At 40.3% G+C, this 15,554-nt stretch overlaps 1 protein-coding gene across 12 annotated transcripts in view; it reads left to right on the top strand.

The window, feature by feature from the left end:
* Positions 1 to 15,554, top strand: part of LMO7 (LIM domain 7) — a 231,275-nt gene that overhangs the window by 87,444 nt on the left and 128,277 nt on the right. For all 12 annotated transcript variants that reach the window (XM_077483110.1, XM_077483108.1, XM_077483104.1 and 9 more), the window contains exon 5: positions 14,582 to 14,688. In XM_077483110.1, coding sequence (XP_077339236.1) covers positions 14,582 to 14,688 — 107 coding nt within the window. The remainder of the gene's footprint in view (positions 1 to 14,581; positions 14,689 to 15,554) is intronic.

Genomic DNA, 15,554 nt, shown 5'->3' with positions numbered 1-15,554 from the left:
CCCAGGAGGGAGCACTCTTCCAGGTTCAAGACCCCGCTCATGGGGGGAGAGAGAGAGAGGGAGAGAGATTTTTAATGAGGGAAATTACTTGTTCCAGTGATGCCATGGGTTAGAGCTCAACATATCATGTCCTAGCAATGGTTGGGAAAAAGCAAATGATGGGAATTATTCAGCTACGCTTTGGAGGTGCCACAAATGTCTTTTTATTGACGTTTTTTCCCCAGGTGAATTGGTAGTAGTACGATGTACCCCTTACTCATTCAAATAGGGTGGGGGGCCGGGATATGGGGGCCCTCTTATTATTATTATTATGATAATACCCCGACAGCAAACGGCCAGGGTTGTCGCGAAGAGGCCCTTGTCCTCATCAACATGGGGACAAGGTGGGGATGGGCCGCAGAGTGCCCCTTCCTCAAAACACCCACCCCATGTTGAGGGCGTGTGGCCTGCTCGTCCCCACCCCCTTTCCTGACCGGCCAGGCTGCATGCTCAGATAAGGGTCTGGTATGTTTTTTTTTTTTTTTCGGCGTAGGGGGGTTCCCCTTAAAATCCATACCAGACCTAAGGGCCTGGTATGCTCCCGGAGAAGGAACCCATGCCATTTTTTTATTTAAAATTTGGCATGGAGTTCCCCCTCAAGAGCTGATTATTCTGTGAGAGAGGCGACGTTGTCGCTTCTATATAGATGGAGATCCAACTTGGAGGCGACTTCCATTGAAATCAATGGGTACAAGTCGCCTAGAAATTGGATTGAAGTAGTACAGGAACCTTTTCTGAAGTCGGAGCAACTTCAGTAGTGTGCATTAAGATGGCTCTCATTCACTTACATTGATTTTTACATGTAGTGCAACTTGGAGACTAGGGGCGAAGTCGCATCCAAAGTTGCCCCTGTGTGAATGGAGTCTAAAGGGTTAGATCACCTTGTACCAAAAAACTACCAGTTCAGATAATGGGCGCCTTTAGATAAAAGCCAGCTGTGCAGATTTGACCAAGTTTAAATAAGGCCTTTGCTATAGGTGTAGTCCATTTATGTACCTCATAAAGCCTGAATTAAATACTTCTAGGATATTCCTAAGAGACCCCTAGCCCTTACTGGTAACCTTCGCCACCACAGGAGTCTCTCAAGGCTGAGCTCAGCTACTACATCAGGGGGGAGGGCGCATGTGAGGGGGTTTGAATCAGAGAAAGGGCTTTCTCTTGAGAATGATGGTGAACAGAAGCAACTAGGAGCAATGTCCTTGAAGTTTTCAGTCAGGCTTCATGAGGAATATGAATGGCTTATATCGGTAGCAGAGGCATTATTCAACTTTGGTAAAAGAGGCACAGCTTGTTTTTATATTTTAAAAGAAAAACCATATATATATATATATAGATAGATAGATAGATTTTTTATTTTTTTTCCCCCTGAGTGGCTACTAAATGTTGTGCTTTCTCTACACATTTGAAGATGACACACCTTGCTCACCCAGCATTTGCCCTCACACCTTGAGGTGTTTTAAAGTACCATATTTACCGTATTATTAGGGGGGTTAGCAAGTGTGTATTTATACAAACCATCAATAATACAACAATGTTGCTCTGAGAGATCTGGTTAAACTTCTTCTGTATTCTAACAGTAATTAACAGAACTGATCTGTATTTATCTAGTAACCGTATATAAAGAAAGCATTAAGTTGCTATATCGCTCCCCGTTTCATCACACTGGCCAATGATTGAGGAATAAAAAAAACGGTTGGCTAGAAAGGCAAGATTCTGGCCAAAATAAGAATTTGCAGATCATGGTTCTCTCATGATTCTTGTGGCGCAACATAATCTTTCACAAAAAAAAAAAAAAAATAATAAATAAAAAAAAAAAGTTTTGGTGTTCAAAGTAATTTTCTAGCAAAAAATGCTAATGTTTTATCTTTTAACCACTTCAGCCCTGGAAGATTTGACTGCTGAATAACCGGGCCATTTCTTGTCTTGTGATTCAGCACGGTGTCGCTATAACTGCTAATTGCGCGGCCGTATCTTTGTGCTATAAACAAAAAGCGACAATATTGAAAAAAAATGCAATATTTTTGTACCTTTTTTTTTTTTTTTTTTTTTTTTTTTCTATAATAACCCCCTTTTTTGTGTAATTGTATTAATATTTTTTTTGTTTTAAAAAGCATTTTATTTTCTCAGTTTAGGCCGATTATGTATTCTACATATGTTTGGTAAAAAAAAAAATCCCAATAAGCGTGTATTGATTAGTTTGCGCAAAAGTTACAGCGTCTACAAAATGGGGGATTTATAGCATTATTTGTATTTTTTTTTTTTTTACTAGTAATGGCAGCACAGTGATCTGCGATTTTTATTGGGACTGTGACATTATGGTGGATATTTTTGACACATTTTTGGGACCACTGGCATTTATACAGCGGTCAGTGCTATAAAAATACACTGATTACTGTAAAAACTTCACTGGCAGGGAAGGGGTTAACACTAGGGGGTGATTGAGGAGTTAACTCTGTTCCCTGCTACCTGTTTATAACTGAAGGGGGAGGGGCCTCACTAGAGGAAGTGACGGATCATGGTTCCTAGCTAATGCTAACACACGATCTGTCACTCCTCTTGCGATCATTCCTGGGCGGTGGCCATCGCGATAGTCGGCCACGAGCATCGGCACCCCCGCTATGCAGCGCAAGCCTGCCATCCCGATCCCGCAAGCCTACATATAGTTATGACAGTTCATGGGATCGCACCAACCTGCTGCAGTAAAATGACGGCAGCTGGTCGACATGGGGTTAAGCAACAAATGTCAGAAAGGTTTCGTTTTTAAGTGGTTTAACAGCCCTCATTTACAGACAGAAGTTCATTCCTTTGCTCTAAAAGTACTAAGTGTTACAGTGTTTCTCTTTATCTCCGTCTAAGGGTTAAGCCATGTTGTAATAAACTTGGCAGGCTGCCTGATGTTGGGGGGGGGGGGGGGGGGGTGTTATTTTTTTTAATTTTTTTGTGATGACAGTCTGCTGTGAGCAGAGTAATCTGGTTTAAATTATGAAAATGCTTTAAGATCGCGAGGGGAGTATAATCACAATCTGTTTAACGATTAATCGTGCAGCTCTACTGTTGGCTGACAGTTGGGGGGCCTTGAAGAAATCGCAGCAGTTTTCAGCAGACAACAGAATAACTTGTACAATATTGGTCTCTTACCAGGTCCAGTGCATCCTCTTCTGGGTCCCCAGACAGGAATGTTTTTTTTTTTTTTTTTTTATGTGAGATCTTCAATTCTGCTGACAGTCCCTTTTTTTTCCTTCATTACAAGTGGTGGGGGTGTTCTCTAGCTTAGTCTGATTACACTAAGCATCCAAATCACACAGTCTGAGGCAAGAGTCTTGATCTTTGCTTGTCTCTTTACTTCTCTGAGGTCTCACCCGATTAATGTCAGCTGTGGCAGGGTTCCAATCGGCAACAGACTCAGTCTTTTCTGAAACCTCTGCTAGCTTGTAACTTTCTTACATTAGAGAGATTTTCTCACTTCCTGTTTTGGCTATTTGACAGGTTTCACATGGGCTTCAGCTTGTATAAAAGCAAAATCCCACTGCAGTTTTAAAGAAAAAAACTACTGCTGTTTTTAATTGCCCCTCTCCCCATTGGCTCATTGATTTTTGATTGATGGCAGAGGGAGGCAGTGGTACCCGCTTTTCAGCCAATAAAGGAGCATCCCTGGACTTCATGGCTCTTGTGCAACACTGCTGGATTGAGAGTAAATATGAGGGGCTGCTGCACAGTTTTTATTTTTTTTTTTTTTTTTTTTTAACATATTGGATAGAATGCATTAAGTTAAACAAAAAATCTGCCTTTAGAAACACTATAAAAAGCAAAAAATAAAATTCAGCATTTCTGTGTGGCTTCCCGCTGTCTGCAGGTGCGTGCTTATGGGGACTATAGTTAAAATGGCTGCTAAAGTTCTTTTGTAATTTTCATCTCCAGTTTTTTTGGCAATAAGGAGTAACGGCATGGTGATGAGGTTGTCTTAATTCTCTCTCCTTTTTTAAGCATGTTCAGTGTTGGTGGATACATGTGCATTTGAAATCGGTAAGAGGTCAGTGCAAGTGCTGCTCAAAAAAGGTCACACTCAGAATGTAAATACTGAATTCTACATTCTTCAGAGCTTTACAAACTAATGTCAAAAGCAAACGTAACAGTCTGTGTGCACTATCAAATAGAACAGCGATATACTGTATATCTAGCCAACAGACAATTTGCAAAGCAGAAGAACTCTGACTGGATCCCAGTGTTGCCCTCCCATTCCTTTGAGTGCTGCTGTGCAAAGAACTACAGAAGGTTAATTTCAAAGCCTACATGAGTTAAAATGTGTTGGGTAACAATGAAAAATGTAATGCGTTAGAGCTTATCAGTCCTTCATTGTGATGTCTGCACTAGTTTCCATCCTCTTCGTCGTTCTATTTTCACTTGGTGATTCCAGTTACTTGCATTCAGTCATAGGGTAACACTCACTCGCTGCCCTGTATCCATCTCCTTTGACTGCTCTCCTGATATGGATTTCAAAGACCTTCTCTCTATTACCCATACTTGAAGGGCAGTCACAAGATGGCTGTGAAGGCTGATGACATTGTTTTGAGAATGCATTTCAGCGCACAGGATGTTAGGACCCTGAACATCTGCTTAGATCAACAGGGAAAAAAATAATGCTGTTGCTACATCTAAGCCATGGGTGCTCAACCTGTGGCCCTCCAGCTGGTGCAGAACTACAAGCCTTTTGGGAGTCGTTCTTGTAACTGTTCAGCTTTGCAATGCCCAATGGGACTTTTCCCAATGGGTAGTTTCCTAATAGCTAGAGGGCCACAGGTTGAACACCCATGATCTAAGGGGTGGTAAACTGCAATAGTATACTTTTTTTTTTTTTTTTCCTTGGACAGGCTAAAGCACCATTGCTAGCTGAACGAGCTTGTGAATTGGATAAAATTTATATATATATATATATAATTTTTTTTTTTCTTGTTTAGAATAAAGATCACGATTCTCGTGGCGTAACATCTTTCACATGATACAAAAAAGTGCTAACTTTACAGTTTAGACTTAGGACAAACGGAGTATGATACAGATTGGAAGATAGGGTTACACGTCATTATCAGAGCATGCGTATATAAGGTACATTATCAAAACCTTTTTAGGTGGCTCATTTGTAACAAAATTGCAATTCAACTCCCCCTCATGCTCTTAAAGCAGAGTTCCACCCTTTTACCATATGAAGGAAGAGATTCCCAGCTCCAGCCCCCTGAGTGCCCGGCCTACATGAGCACAACTGGAAAGATTGTATGGGATCTGGCATACCCACTTCTAAACAAAGGATATCACATATACCTTGATAACTTTTACACCAGCCTGCCCCTTTTCAGACACTTATACCTTGCAAAAACCCTGGCCTGCGGAACCTGCAGAAAAAATAGAAAGGGCTTCCCACAATCACTGGCAAACAAAAAGCTGCGAAGGGGGGAAAGAGCATCACTGAGATGCAACGAAGTGCTGGCTTTGAGGTGGAAGGATAAAAGGGACGTGTACATGATGTCCACCATCCATGAGGACAATACAATTGAGGTTCAAAGAAGACAAGGTCCCACTGAAAAGCCAATGTGTGTCCAAGATTATAATCTCTACATGGGGTGAGTGGATTTCAACAATCAAATGAGTCAGCCCTATTTGACAATAAGGAGGTCCCGATTCTGGTACAAGAAAGTAGCAATCTATCTAATCCATTTGGCCATTTATAATTCCTACATAGTCTACACCAAATCCATGGAAAGCCCTGCCCCCTTCCTAAAATTCATCGAAGAAGTTGTCATGTCCCTCATCTATCACCAAAGACCCCCCCCCCCCCCCAGAAGACCTTCGCTCTGAGGCTGTTTGCCGACTTCGTGAGCGCCACTTCCCCTTCAGAATTCCACCATCTGAAACAGGCCGAAGACGGCAAAAAAAGTCGTGTGTGCACCAAAAAAAGGTTTCGAAAAGATACCAGCTACCATTGTCCCTCACAACCTGGCCTTTGCATTGGTGAATGCTTCAAACTTTATCATACATCCCTAAAATATTAGCCCATATTTTTAACCATTTCCCCATTTTTCATGCTTCCCCCCAAATAACCATGCCACTGCCTTCTACGTGAACTGACCTTGGCCTGTTTTACCAACTACGCTTATGCCTACCGCTTGGACTGCTTTCACGTCATCTTACCCTGGCCTGTTTTATGGACTATGCTTTTGCCTACCGCTTGGACTGATCTGTTGCCCTGCTACTCTAGGACACAGGGGTCTCACATGTGAGGGGCTCCAGAAATGTTGTTCCGGATGGAGGAAACAATTTTTATTGTTTTTTTCTGGTTTTTGGAATAGGGTCTGGAGTCCGGAGGCTTCTTAGAGATTTGGGTGGGTCGAAGCCTCTACCCCTGTGCACCTGTGCACAGGTCTTACGTGATTGCGGCCCTCAGCCTGCCACTGACTTACTGCCACCATGCCTCTGCCTGCCGCATGAACGGACCACACCGCTACCTGGACTATGCAAATAATTAGCTGTAGCAAGAGGCAGTATGTTTGTTTGTTTATGAAGGGCTGGAGAGCGCTGCGATAATGAGTGTCTGCAGGTAACAGTGTACTAGGACCAATATTATGGCTGTGCTGGCTGTCTCTGCCTGGACAATTTCTATGGACTGCCATGCTGACAATATCCTTGTGCTGAATATAGACAATATTCCTGCCGGCTGCCTTGATAATTACCATTGCTGTCGCTAAGCACATCCCTGCCTGCTGCCTGGACCAGCGCTCTGGTGGATACTACACAGGTAATGCTTTTTTTTTTTTTTTTTTTTTTACCCTTTCCACAATAGAATTTATTTTGGATTGTAATTCTTGGTATGTACATGCTATGTGTTAGAAATATGAAGGGCCTTCAAAAATGATAGGTTGCCAGGAAACTATGTCATTTATGCTCCTAGAACGTCTGATGGTGCTACTTGGATGTTGGGCCTTTGTATGTGGCCAGGATGTGTAAAAGTTTCACACATGTGGTATTGCCATACTCAGGAGGAGTAGCAGAATGTATTTTGGGGTGTCATCTTTGCTATGTACATGCTATGTGTTGGAAATATCTGATAAATGGACAACTTTGTGTTAAAAAAAAAAAAAAAATGCGTTTTTTCATTTTTTTTTTTTTTCACATTTTCCAAAAACTTCTGGGAAAAAATGAACCATTCAAAAGACTCATTATGCCTCATAGATTATACGTTGGGGTGTCTGCTTTACAAAATGGGGTCATTTTGGGGGCAATTCCATTGTCCTGGTTCTCCAGGGCCTTTAAAAGTGTAATATGTGGTTGAGAAATGAGATGTGTCATTTATGCTCGTAAAACGCCTGAAGATGCTTCTTCAATGTTGGACCTTTGTATGTTGCCAGGCTGTGTAAAAGTCCCACACATGTGGTATCGCCATACTCAGGAAGAGTAGAAGAATGTATTTTGGGATGTATTTTGTTGTATGCATATTTTCTGTGAGAGCAATAACCTGTTAATATGACAATTTTGTAAAAAAAACAAATAATAAAATAAAAAAAAAATCTTCATTTTGCAAAGAATTGTGGGGAAAAAATTACAACAACAAAAAAATAATCATGCTACTTACTTAATACCTTGGAATGTCTACTTTCTAAAAAGGGGTCATTTGGGGGGTATTTGTACTTTCCTGACTTGTTAGTGTCTCAAGAAATGAGATACACCTGATGTACTGAAGGCCTGATCAGATGTGATCAATTTTCAGTGATTGGTACCATAGTTTGTAGACTCTATAACTAAAAAAGACAAATAATTAACACTAATTTAGGTTATTTTTACCAAAGATATGTAGCAGTATAAATTTTGACCAAAATTTATGAAGAAAAATGACTAATTTGCTAAAAATTTTGATGGGGGGGGGGGGGATGGGAAGGCATTTTTTCCACAAAATTTACGGTATTTTTTATTTATAGCACAAAAAAAAAAAAACCCCACTAGTGATTAAGTACCACCAAAAGAAAGCTCTATTTGTGTGAAAAAAGGACGCAAGTTTCATATGGCTACAGTGTTGCATGACTGAGTAATTGCATTCAAAGTGTGAGAGCGCTGAAAGCTGAAAATTGGTCTGGTCAGGAAGGGGGTGTAAGTGCACTGTATTGAGGTGGTTAACGATTAATCGTGCAGCTCTACTATAAACCACCTAAAAGCTTTTGATAATGTACCTTCCTTTTTTTTTTTCTTTTTTTTTTTTTTAATGCCTGCTGTGCAAATAATGTGTAACACTATCTTCCAATCTGCATCTTGCTCAGTTTGTCCTCAGTTTGACATATATATATGTGTATACCTATGAAGGGGTTTTGTCCCTACCAAGACAGTAAGGAATCAGAGGACCAAATGAGTGACACAGCGTACAATCAGCAGATGTCAACACACAGTACAGGACAAAAAAAGAGCACAACAAATAAAACACATAAACTATTGTCTGGACACCAGACGATATCTATGCGCCGATGTCCATACCGTGACTAATACGTTGTTTGAAAAAATATTTTATAAATAATGTAAACAATTATTGCATCAACATCTGTGCAGAGGTCCCTGGGAGGTTTGAGCCTACAAGGTATAGATGGGGGGGGGGGGGGGAAGGGAGGGGATGAACAGCATAAAGTGATTCCTGGCTGTAGATGGAAATAATCCACAAGATAATTATATAGATATATGTGATAAGAGAACATAGTTGATTGATGAATAATGGATATTTCAACAAGGAAACGGTTGCTAGTATGCTGGTATTGTCTAGATATGTAGTCCCGAGCCATGCCTGATAAATGGCTATATGGTATCCTACACATATGTATATAGGACTATGCCACCAAGGCAACAGGAGGAGTGAAGCCAGAAAGACCATGGATCACTCTGCAATTAAAATCCTGAGGCCGTCTATATTAGAACTGCATCCTGGTTTAAGTATAGGAGCCGGCCATGCGATACCCTTTTTGAAGCGGTATTCTCCATGGTGAGGTGGCTTCGGATAGTGACCACATGTGCGTTGTCCACAGATCCTACTGCGGTCCCTAGGTATGAGCGCTAAACTGCGCATATGTCTCCTCCAGCATTCCACATTCTTCACGCTGTGTAGCAGTCATCCCACCTCCCTGGCTCACCATAGGCTCGCTTCCGGGAGTTGATAGAAAGGAAGTGATGTCGCTTCTAGGACATGGCCAGCACCATTCACAGTCTGGGGGGAAGGGAGTGTTAGATGTACTAGCAAATTTAGATACAGTAACATATTAAAGCCAATTTCAACTCACATTTTGTAAACCATTAGAGCACAATTTTGGGAAAAGGTTTTACATAAAAGCTGATCGTTATAAGCAACCATGTAGGTGGTAAACTATTTCTCATCCTTTTATAAATGCATCTGCATGAGGGCTTGTTCTTTTGAAAAGCAGACTTACTGGCTAGATCACCAGGTGAAAATAAGGGAGAAAGTGTAAAAAAGAATGCAACCACCTTATCTAGGAATTGGTAAGCTGCAATATAATGTATTGCCTTTAGGTTTAAATACTACTTTAATGATCTTTCTTATTGAATGGAACTTGTGGAACTAGATTCAATTGTGTTGATGGTTTAGAAGCCTGACTCTGCTTCATTCCTTTTTTTTTTTTTTTTGTACTCCTTGCTGTTGGCCCATTATTGTGGTAAGCCTGAGCCAAGCTCCCAATACGGGAGTGGAGTGCATTTATGAGCACCTGGGCATTTTGGCCACTAAAAAATGCCTACGTTTTAAAAGGGATCTGATGTGCAGACACTTAGTTTTCCCGCTATATATATACTGACAGTACTGATTTGGATAAACATTTATTTTCAGATCAATATGTATAAAAGTATGAGTGTGATTTCTGAAAAACACAAAGCAAACTGTTCTTAATAAAATTTTTGCAAGGGTCTGTAAATGTAACAAAATTCATCCCTACTATAAACCTAAACATTCTTACGGCAAATAATTCCCCAGATCATGGGAAGCAAGTCAATTTAGAAATACTATGTGTCCCCATTCTCTAATATACATATGCTCATGTTTACCTCTTATAGATAGATTATGGCTAATGTTTATATTTAGATTGTATGTGTTGTGTGTGTTTGGGGGTTTTTTTTTTTTTTTTTTCTGTTTACTGCTTTAGATGTTCAGTTGACCTTTTTGACCAGATTACAAATAGTCCTCTGCAAGGACAACTGGTGAGAAGGACAGCAGAGGTGACACGGGTTTCTGTATGCTATGTGAACGTTTAAGTTGTCTGAGCACGTACTTCGGGAAAACTCCATTAGTGTTGTATATTTAACTGTGTATTTTTAGTGCATTCAACAGACAATATGATCTTCAAATGCAAAATGTCAGATCTGAGCATTTCTCGTTACAATATGGTATGGCAGGAGTTCTTTTTAATGAGAAAATTGAAGTTTGCACTTCCATGTACGTTTCCTACCCGAACATAGTATATGGCACTTTAAAATGATGTAGTTAAAATCTGTTTCTGCTATACTTGTTCAGTGTTTTATAACTGAGAAGTGATCTGTTCGTTTGTGGTTAGGATGGCAGGCGATGAAAGATTTGCCCTTGATCGCTTGAATTACTGCTGGTGCTTACAATGGCTCTTCTTCCAGTATCAGATGACATGCAGTTGGGCCTCAAATAGAGTTCAAGGACCAATTCATTTTTTGTGTGGAAAATAAATCTGTTAAGTGTTCATAAACTTTTCAAACTCTTTGGAATGTAACAACTGCCTCCAAAAATGTTATGTTTAATTCCACTCAATACTTTTTTGTCAGGTTTTTATTTGGTGTAAATAAGAGCTTCTACTGCACACCAAACCACAAGGACCATCAACTGGTATTGTGTGCACTGCAGTGTAGGCACTATGGTATCAAGGAGTTGCAATTAGAAGCCACACACTAGTTGTGGCAAGCAGAACGTTTAATTTCAATGTTGGGCTTAGCACAATGGTGTTTCGGTTTATCCCTTATTGCTGTGACAAGTAGGTTTTGTTTGGCAACAGTGAAAACTGGACAGAGCTTCTAGCCCTTTAATACCCAATGTTTTTGTTCCTGTCTGTATGCGTACTGGGGAGAGGATTCTACCCATCAGGATTAAAAAGAAAAACTGATTCTAACCCCTACTGACTATTCAAAACTAACAAAATAGTTTTGGTTAGCCTTTTAATTAGTTACTGGCAGAAATCTCAGCAAAATGCAAAACATAAGGCTGGGTTCACACCATTGCAAATGAGATGCGGGTTCCCCAGATCCAATTCGCAATAGAAAGCTTTTGACTAGTTTTGTATGGAGCCAGTTCACATATCTCCACAGCAGGTCTGGTGCATCTTTTGGTCTGTTTCAGGTTCGAATTTTCAGCTCAAAATTCGGGCTGAAATGGTGGACCAGAACGCACCGAACCCCTGCTATGAGATGGATGCATTGCTGGTGTGAACCCAGCCTTAGGGTGCAGTGACGCATAACGGTCTAAGGCCTTATGTACTGTACATGTGTTAAAATACTCCCATCTATGCTCTTTATTGTATGTAATTAGTTGCATGGCATCAAATAAACTCCTCCTACTGGCTAGAATATTATGAAAATCCTGATGAATTCAAAACATATTGATCTAAATGCATAATGTGCATGGATACATAGGCTATCATAGAACTGCATTTAAAGTGGTTCTAAAGCCTTAATATTTTTACCGTTCTATGCATTAAAGTGATACTTAACACTGTTTAATTTACATTGTCCCTTCTATTTCTTTATATGGATGATGGCACTGTAATTCTAAAAAAAATAATAATCCAAATACCTTTCCTAATTAATATACAGCTGTCATGTGACCCAGCTCTTTCCCAGCCTGTCTGCAGGAAAACATAAGCAGGAGGAGCTTCTAGTCCTCTGCTACTTGTCACATGTTTAAAATAAAAGAAACCGCTTTTGGAATACAATGTACAAATTAAACAAAATCAACGGTTTTAAATTGACATACAAATATATATTTGCTATCAAATCATAATTTTTTTTTAATATGGTGTGGGTGGATTTCTTCCAGTCACGGGCTGTCATGCCCCTCCAGCCTGTGTCTTAGAATAAGAGGGAGGGGAAGCCCCACCATTAAATTGCTTGTAAACCCATTACAACCACTTGAACCTACAGGTCAGCCTAGATTAAGGCTTACCTGTAGGTGCAAGAAATATCTCCCAAACCTAAAAGGTTTAGGAGATATTTGCAGAAATGGCGGCACCGATGGCCGTAGACAGTGGGCGCACTGAGCGTGCCGTTTCTAACGGCGATCATGCCGTTAGTGGCAGCACCAGTGCGCATACGCAGGAGTAACGTCATTGTGGTTTTGACGCTGTGACTGGCTGGAGCTGCAAAGCCGGCAATACCCGGAAGTCAATCCGAGATAGATGGCGGTGTCGGAGGGGGCCACTGAGGGCCGCTTCGGGGGCTTTCAGGTAAGTAATAATGCGCTAGGATGCTATGCATACTAGCTCATTATGCCTTTGCCTTGCAGGGTGTATTTTTTATTTTATTTTTTTCAGAGGCTTTACTTCCTTTTTTAATCTGCATGCATAATTCCACCCCCATTGTGTTTAGTTGGTTAGTGAGCATGGAGGAGGAGGGGGGAGGGAGTGGGCTGTCATATACTAAGTATATGCCCACATATGTGACTTTCTAGTCACATGGCCTGCTCAGATGTGATGGGGAGGAAATGCTCAGCATAGAAATTTACTGAAAACTGAGCATGGGCAGAGTTGTTACCACAGCTGCAAACTCCCCAGCAGAATTGGGGACATGAACAGAAGGGGGAAGATGGAGAGCAGCAGAATTAACCAGGATTTTTGTGGAATACAGAAAAGGAATCTCATAGTGACTGCGTGAGTATGAACTGCATGTAATGTAGCATTTATAGATTTACTATAATTTACTATGATGTAAGTTTAGTGACACAAAAAACCTGTGCTAAAGCATACCCCCAGCTGATTTCTTTGGGGGCACTCACCGAAAAGGAGGAGCCTGGAGAGGCGGGAGACCCCAGAAGAGGAGGTTCTGGGCTGCTCTGTGCAATGCCACTGCACAGAACAGGTAAGTATAACACACTCATTTTAATTTTAAAACAAAAGCTTTAGTGTTACTTTAAAGGCATACAAAATATGCTATGCATATAAGTGTGTAAAAACAGCATTTTATTTTTTTTCAGTTTTTATACCTGTGTACGTATGGCTCTGCACCCCAGTATGAAATTACTGCCTGAAATGTTTAGATCCCCAGCAACTGAAGAACATTAGGTTGCTTTTCAATTTTGGACTTTAGTGTACTAAAGTCATGTGCCAAATCCCGGCAAGCTTCCTTGCATAGGCAAAGCAGCAGAATGAACAATATTATAATAAACATCCTCTGAAGCAAATGGACTGGGTGGGGCTGTCTCAATTGGCCTTCACGCGGTATTTGTGATATTTGCCTATGGGTTACTGTAGGTGTAAGCACTGAGCTTGCCATTTTGTAGTAATTGGAGTCTCTTTGTAGCTGTGAAAAAATCTCTTGGGATTGTTTCCTTTCACCTGTATCCCTTCCCTGGCAAGCTAGTTCCTGAAGCTTTGTTTTTCTGCTACTACAAGTTTTTATAATTAAAATTCAATTGGTCACTTATGCCTAAGATACCTTGTTTGTTTTTGTTTTTTTTGTTTTTTTTTCCACTGCCATCTCTCTGCTCTCCGATGCTATCACTGGGGTGACAATACCTAGGAAACGAAAAAAATGTATTTTTTAAAAATAATCCTGAAGTGTAAAGACGACTTGATCATCAAGCTTTTGTGTGCAGTTCAGCTGTTGCATATGACACAAAGTAACGTTTGAGTTTTTTATAGTTCAGCCCATACATAGCTGTAGTAAAGTAGTGCTAAACAGGTGCAGCCTGTGAGCAATGTACCACTCCTGAATTCTTTTCACTTTATTTTTATATGTATTTTTATCTTTACTGTGCAAGAGCGTAGTTTTGACATTTCTGATTTTCTTTATATGTGCACATTCTGTCACAATCTTGCTCAACAGCCAAACCTAGATTCCAGGTGCACGTCCTAGTCATTGAATGCTGTGTACAGACAGCATGTCCCTCCTCCTGTTCCTCACCCTCCTATGCCTGCTCTGGCAGTAGTTTCTGGGTGGGTCAATGTCATTAGCCGTAGTTATTTTTAAAGTCCTAAGAGGTGAGGTTTATCGTGCAAAGACAGAAAGAGGGCGTTTGTTTGTAGATCTGACATCAAAAGTGTACTTTTCTGCCTACTGACTGCAGCAGGTAATCTTTGCAGCGTCATTCGGCTACACAGATTAGAGCCGGGCTATTTCTGTTCATGAATTATTACAGTTCATCTTTCATGCATATTTTTCTATCTCTTGTTTTCCTTGTGGACTTTGGAGTTTTGGACTTGGATAAGGAATTTTGATTTCAAGCAGCACAGCTAAGCAGTCTTTTTCTTTTTTTTTTTTTTTTCTCCACTTGCCTTCACAGGATAATATTAATGTTTTCTTGCGGGCGTGCGAAAAACTTGGACTAAAAGAAGCACAGCTTTTTCATCCCGGAGATCTTCAGGATTTATCAAATCGAGTTACTGTCAAGTAAGTTAGACCCAATGAGATAAAATGCTACTTTGTCTAATTGCTTTCGTCAGCGTACTTTAATAATGATATAGTGGACTGTCAGGTGTAGAGCAAATAGGCTTTGCTAATGTGGTTTTAAATTGAGCAAGTGTTGTCCTTGTGTAAAGTAGTAAAGCAAGTCTGACCTGTATTGCACTTGTATATATGTTCAGACTAACCTGGAAGCACAGCATGATACTTAACACACATTTTAGTCTCTGCTATTCTTGTTAACTACATTTAAAATGGAGAATTAGCCCATGTGAGCAGCATATATTTTGTAAATGGTACTAAGGTGACATTTAATCATGCAGGTTAAAACACTGCAGTTCAAAACAAACCTAAGGCTGGCCATAGATTATACAATGTTCTTGTACGATTTTCCTTCAGATTTACCAAACCCATATAATATGAGGTCAAACCTAAACGCTTAGAATTTTCTGTGCAATCAGGCAAACCCTTACACTACATAGCTGTAGATAAATCTAAAGGAAACTGAATGAGAACATTGTATAATGTATGGTCAGCCTTAATGTGCACAGAGGGGATATGTAGTCACAAGGGTCTGCATTCATGAGATTGTCAGCATTTAGCACCACCATCTAGTTGCTTTGCCAGAAGTTTTCCCCAATTGTACTACACAGGCCTTGCAATTGATTAAAAAGAGTGACCAATGTGTTTTGTTTGTTTTTGTTTTTTTTCTGCTATATACATTTTGTGTTATAATTTTATTAACCCGGTCATACGGTTAGTATACACATGCAGCCTCAGAAGCAAAGCAAAAGTGACATGTGTTCTGGTGATTTTAATTGAATGGCTGAAGTCTGTGCATTGTCTACTATGTG

Source organism: Lithobates pipiens, unplaced genomic scaffold, assembly GCF_037356315.1.
Source record: "Lithobates pipiens isolate NorthernLeopardFrog02 unplaced genomic scaffold, aLitPip1_a1.2 Scaffold_16, whole genome shotgun sequence".
Classification (NCBI taxonomy): Eukaryota; Metazoa; Chordata; class Amphibia; order Anura; family Ranidae; genus Lithobates; species Lithobates pipiens.
Note: the sequence above shows the minus strand (reverse complement) of the source record. Positions and strands in the feature narration are given on the sequence as shown.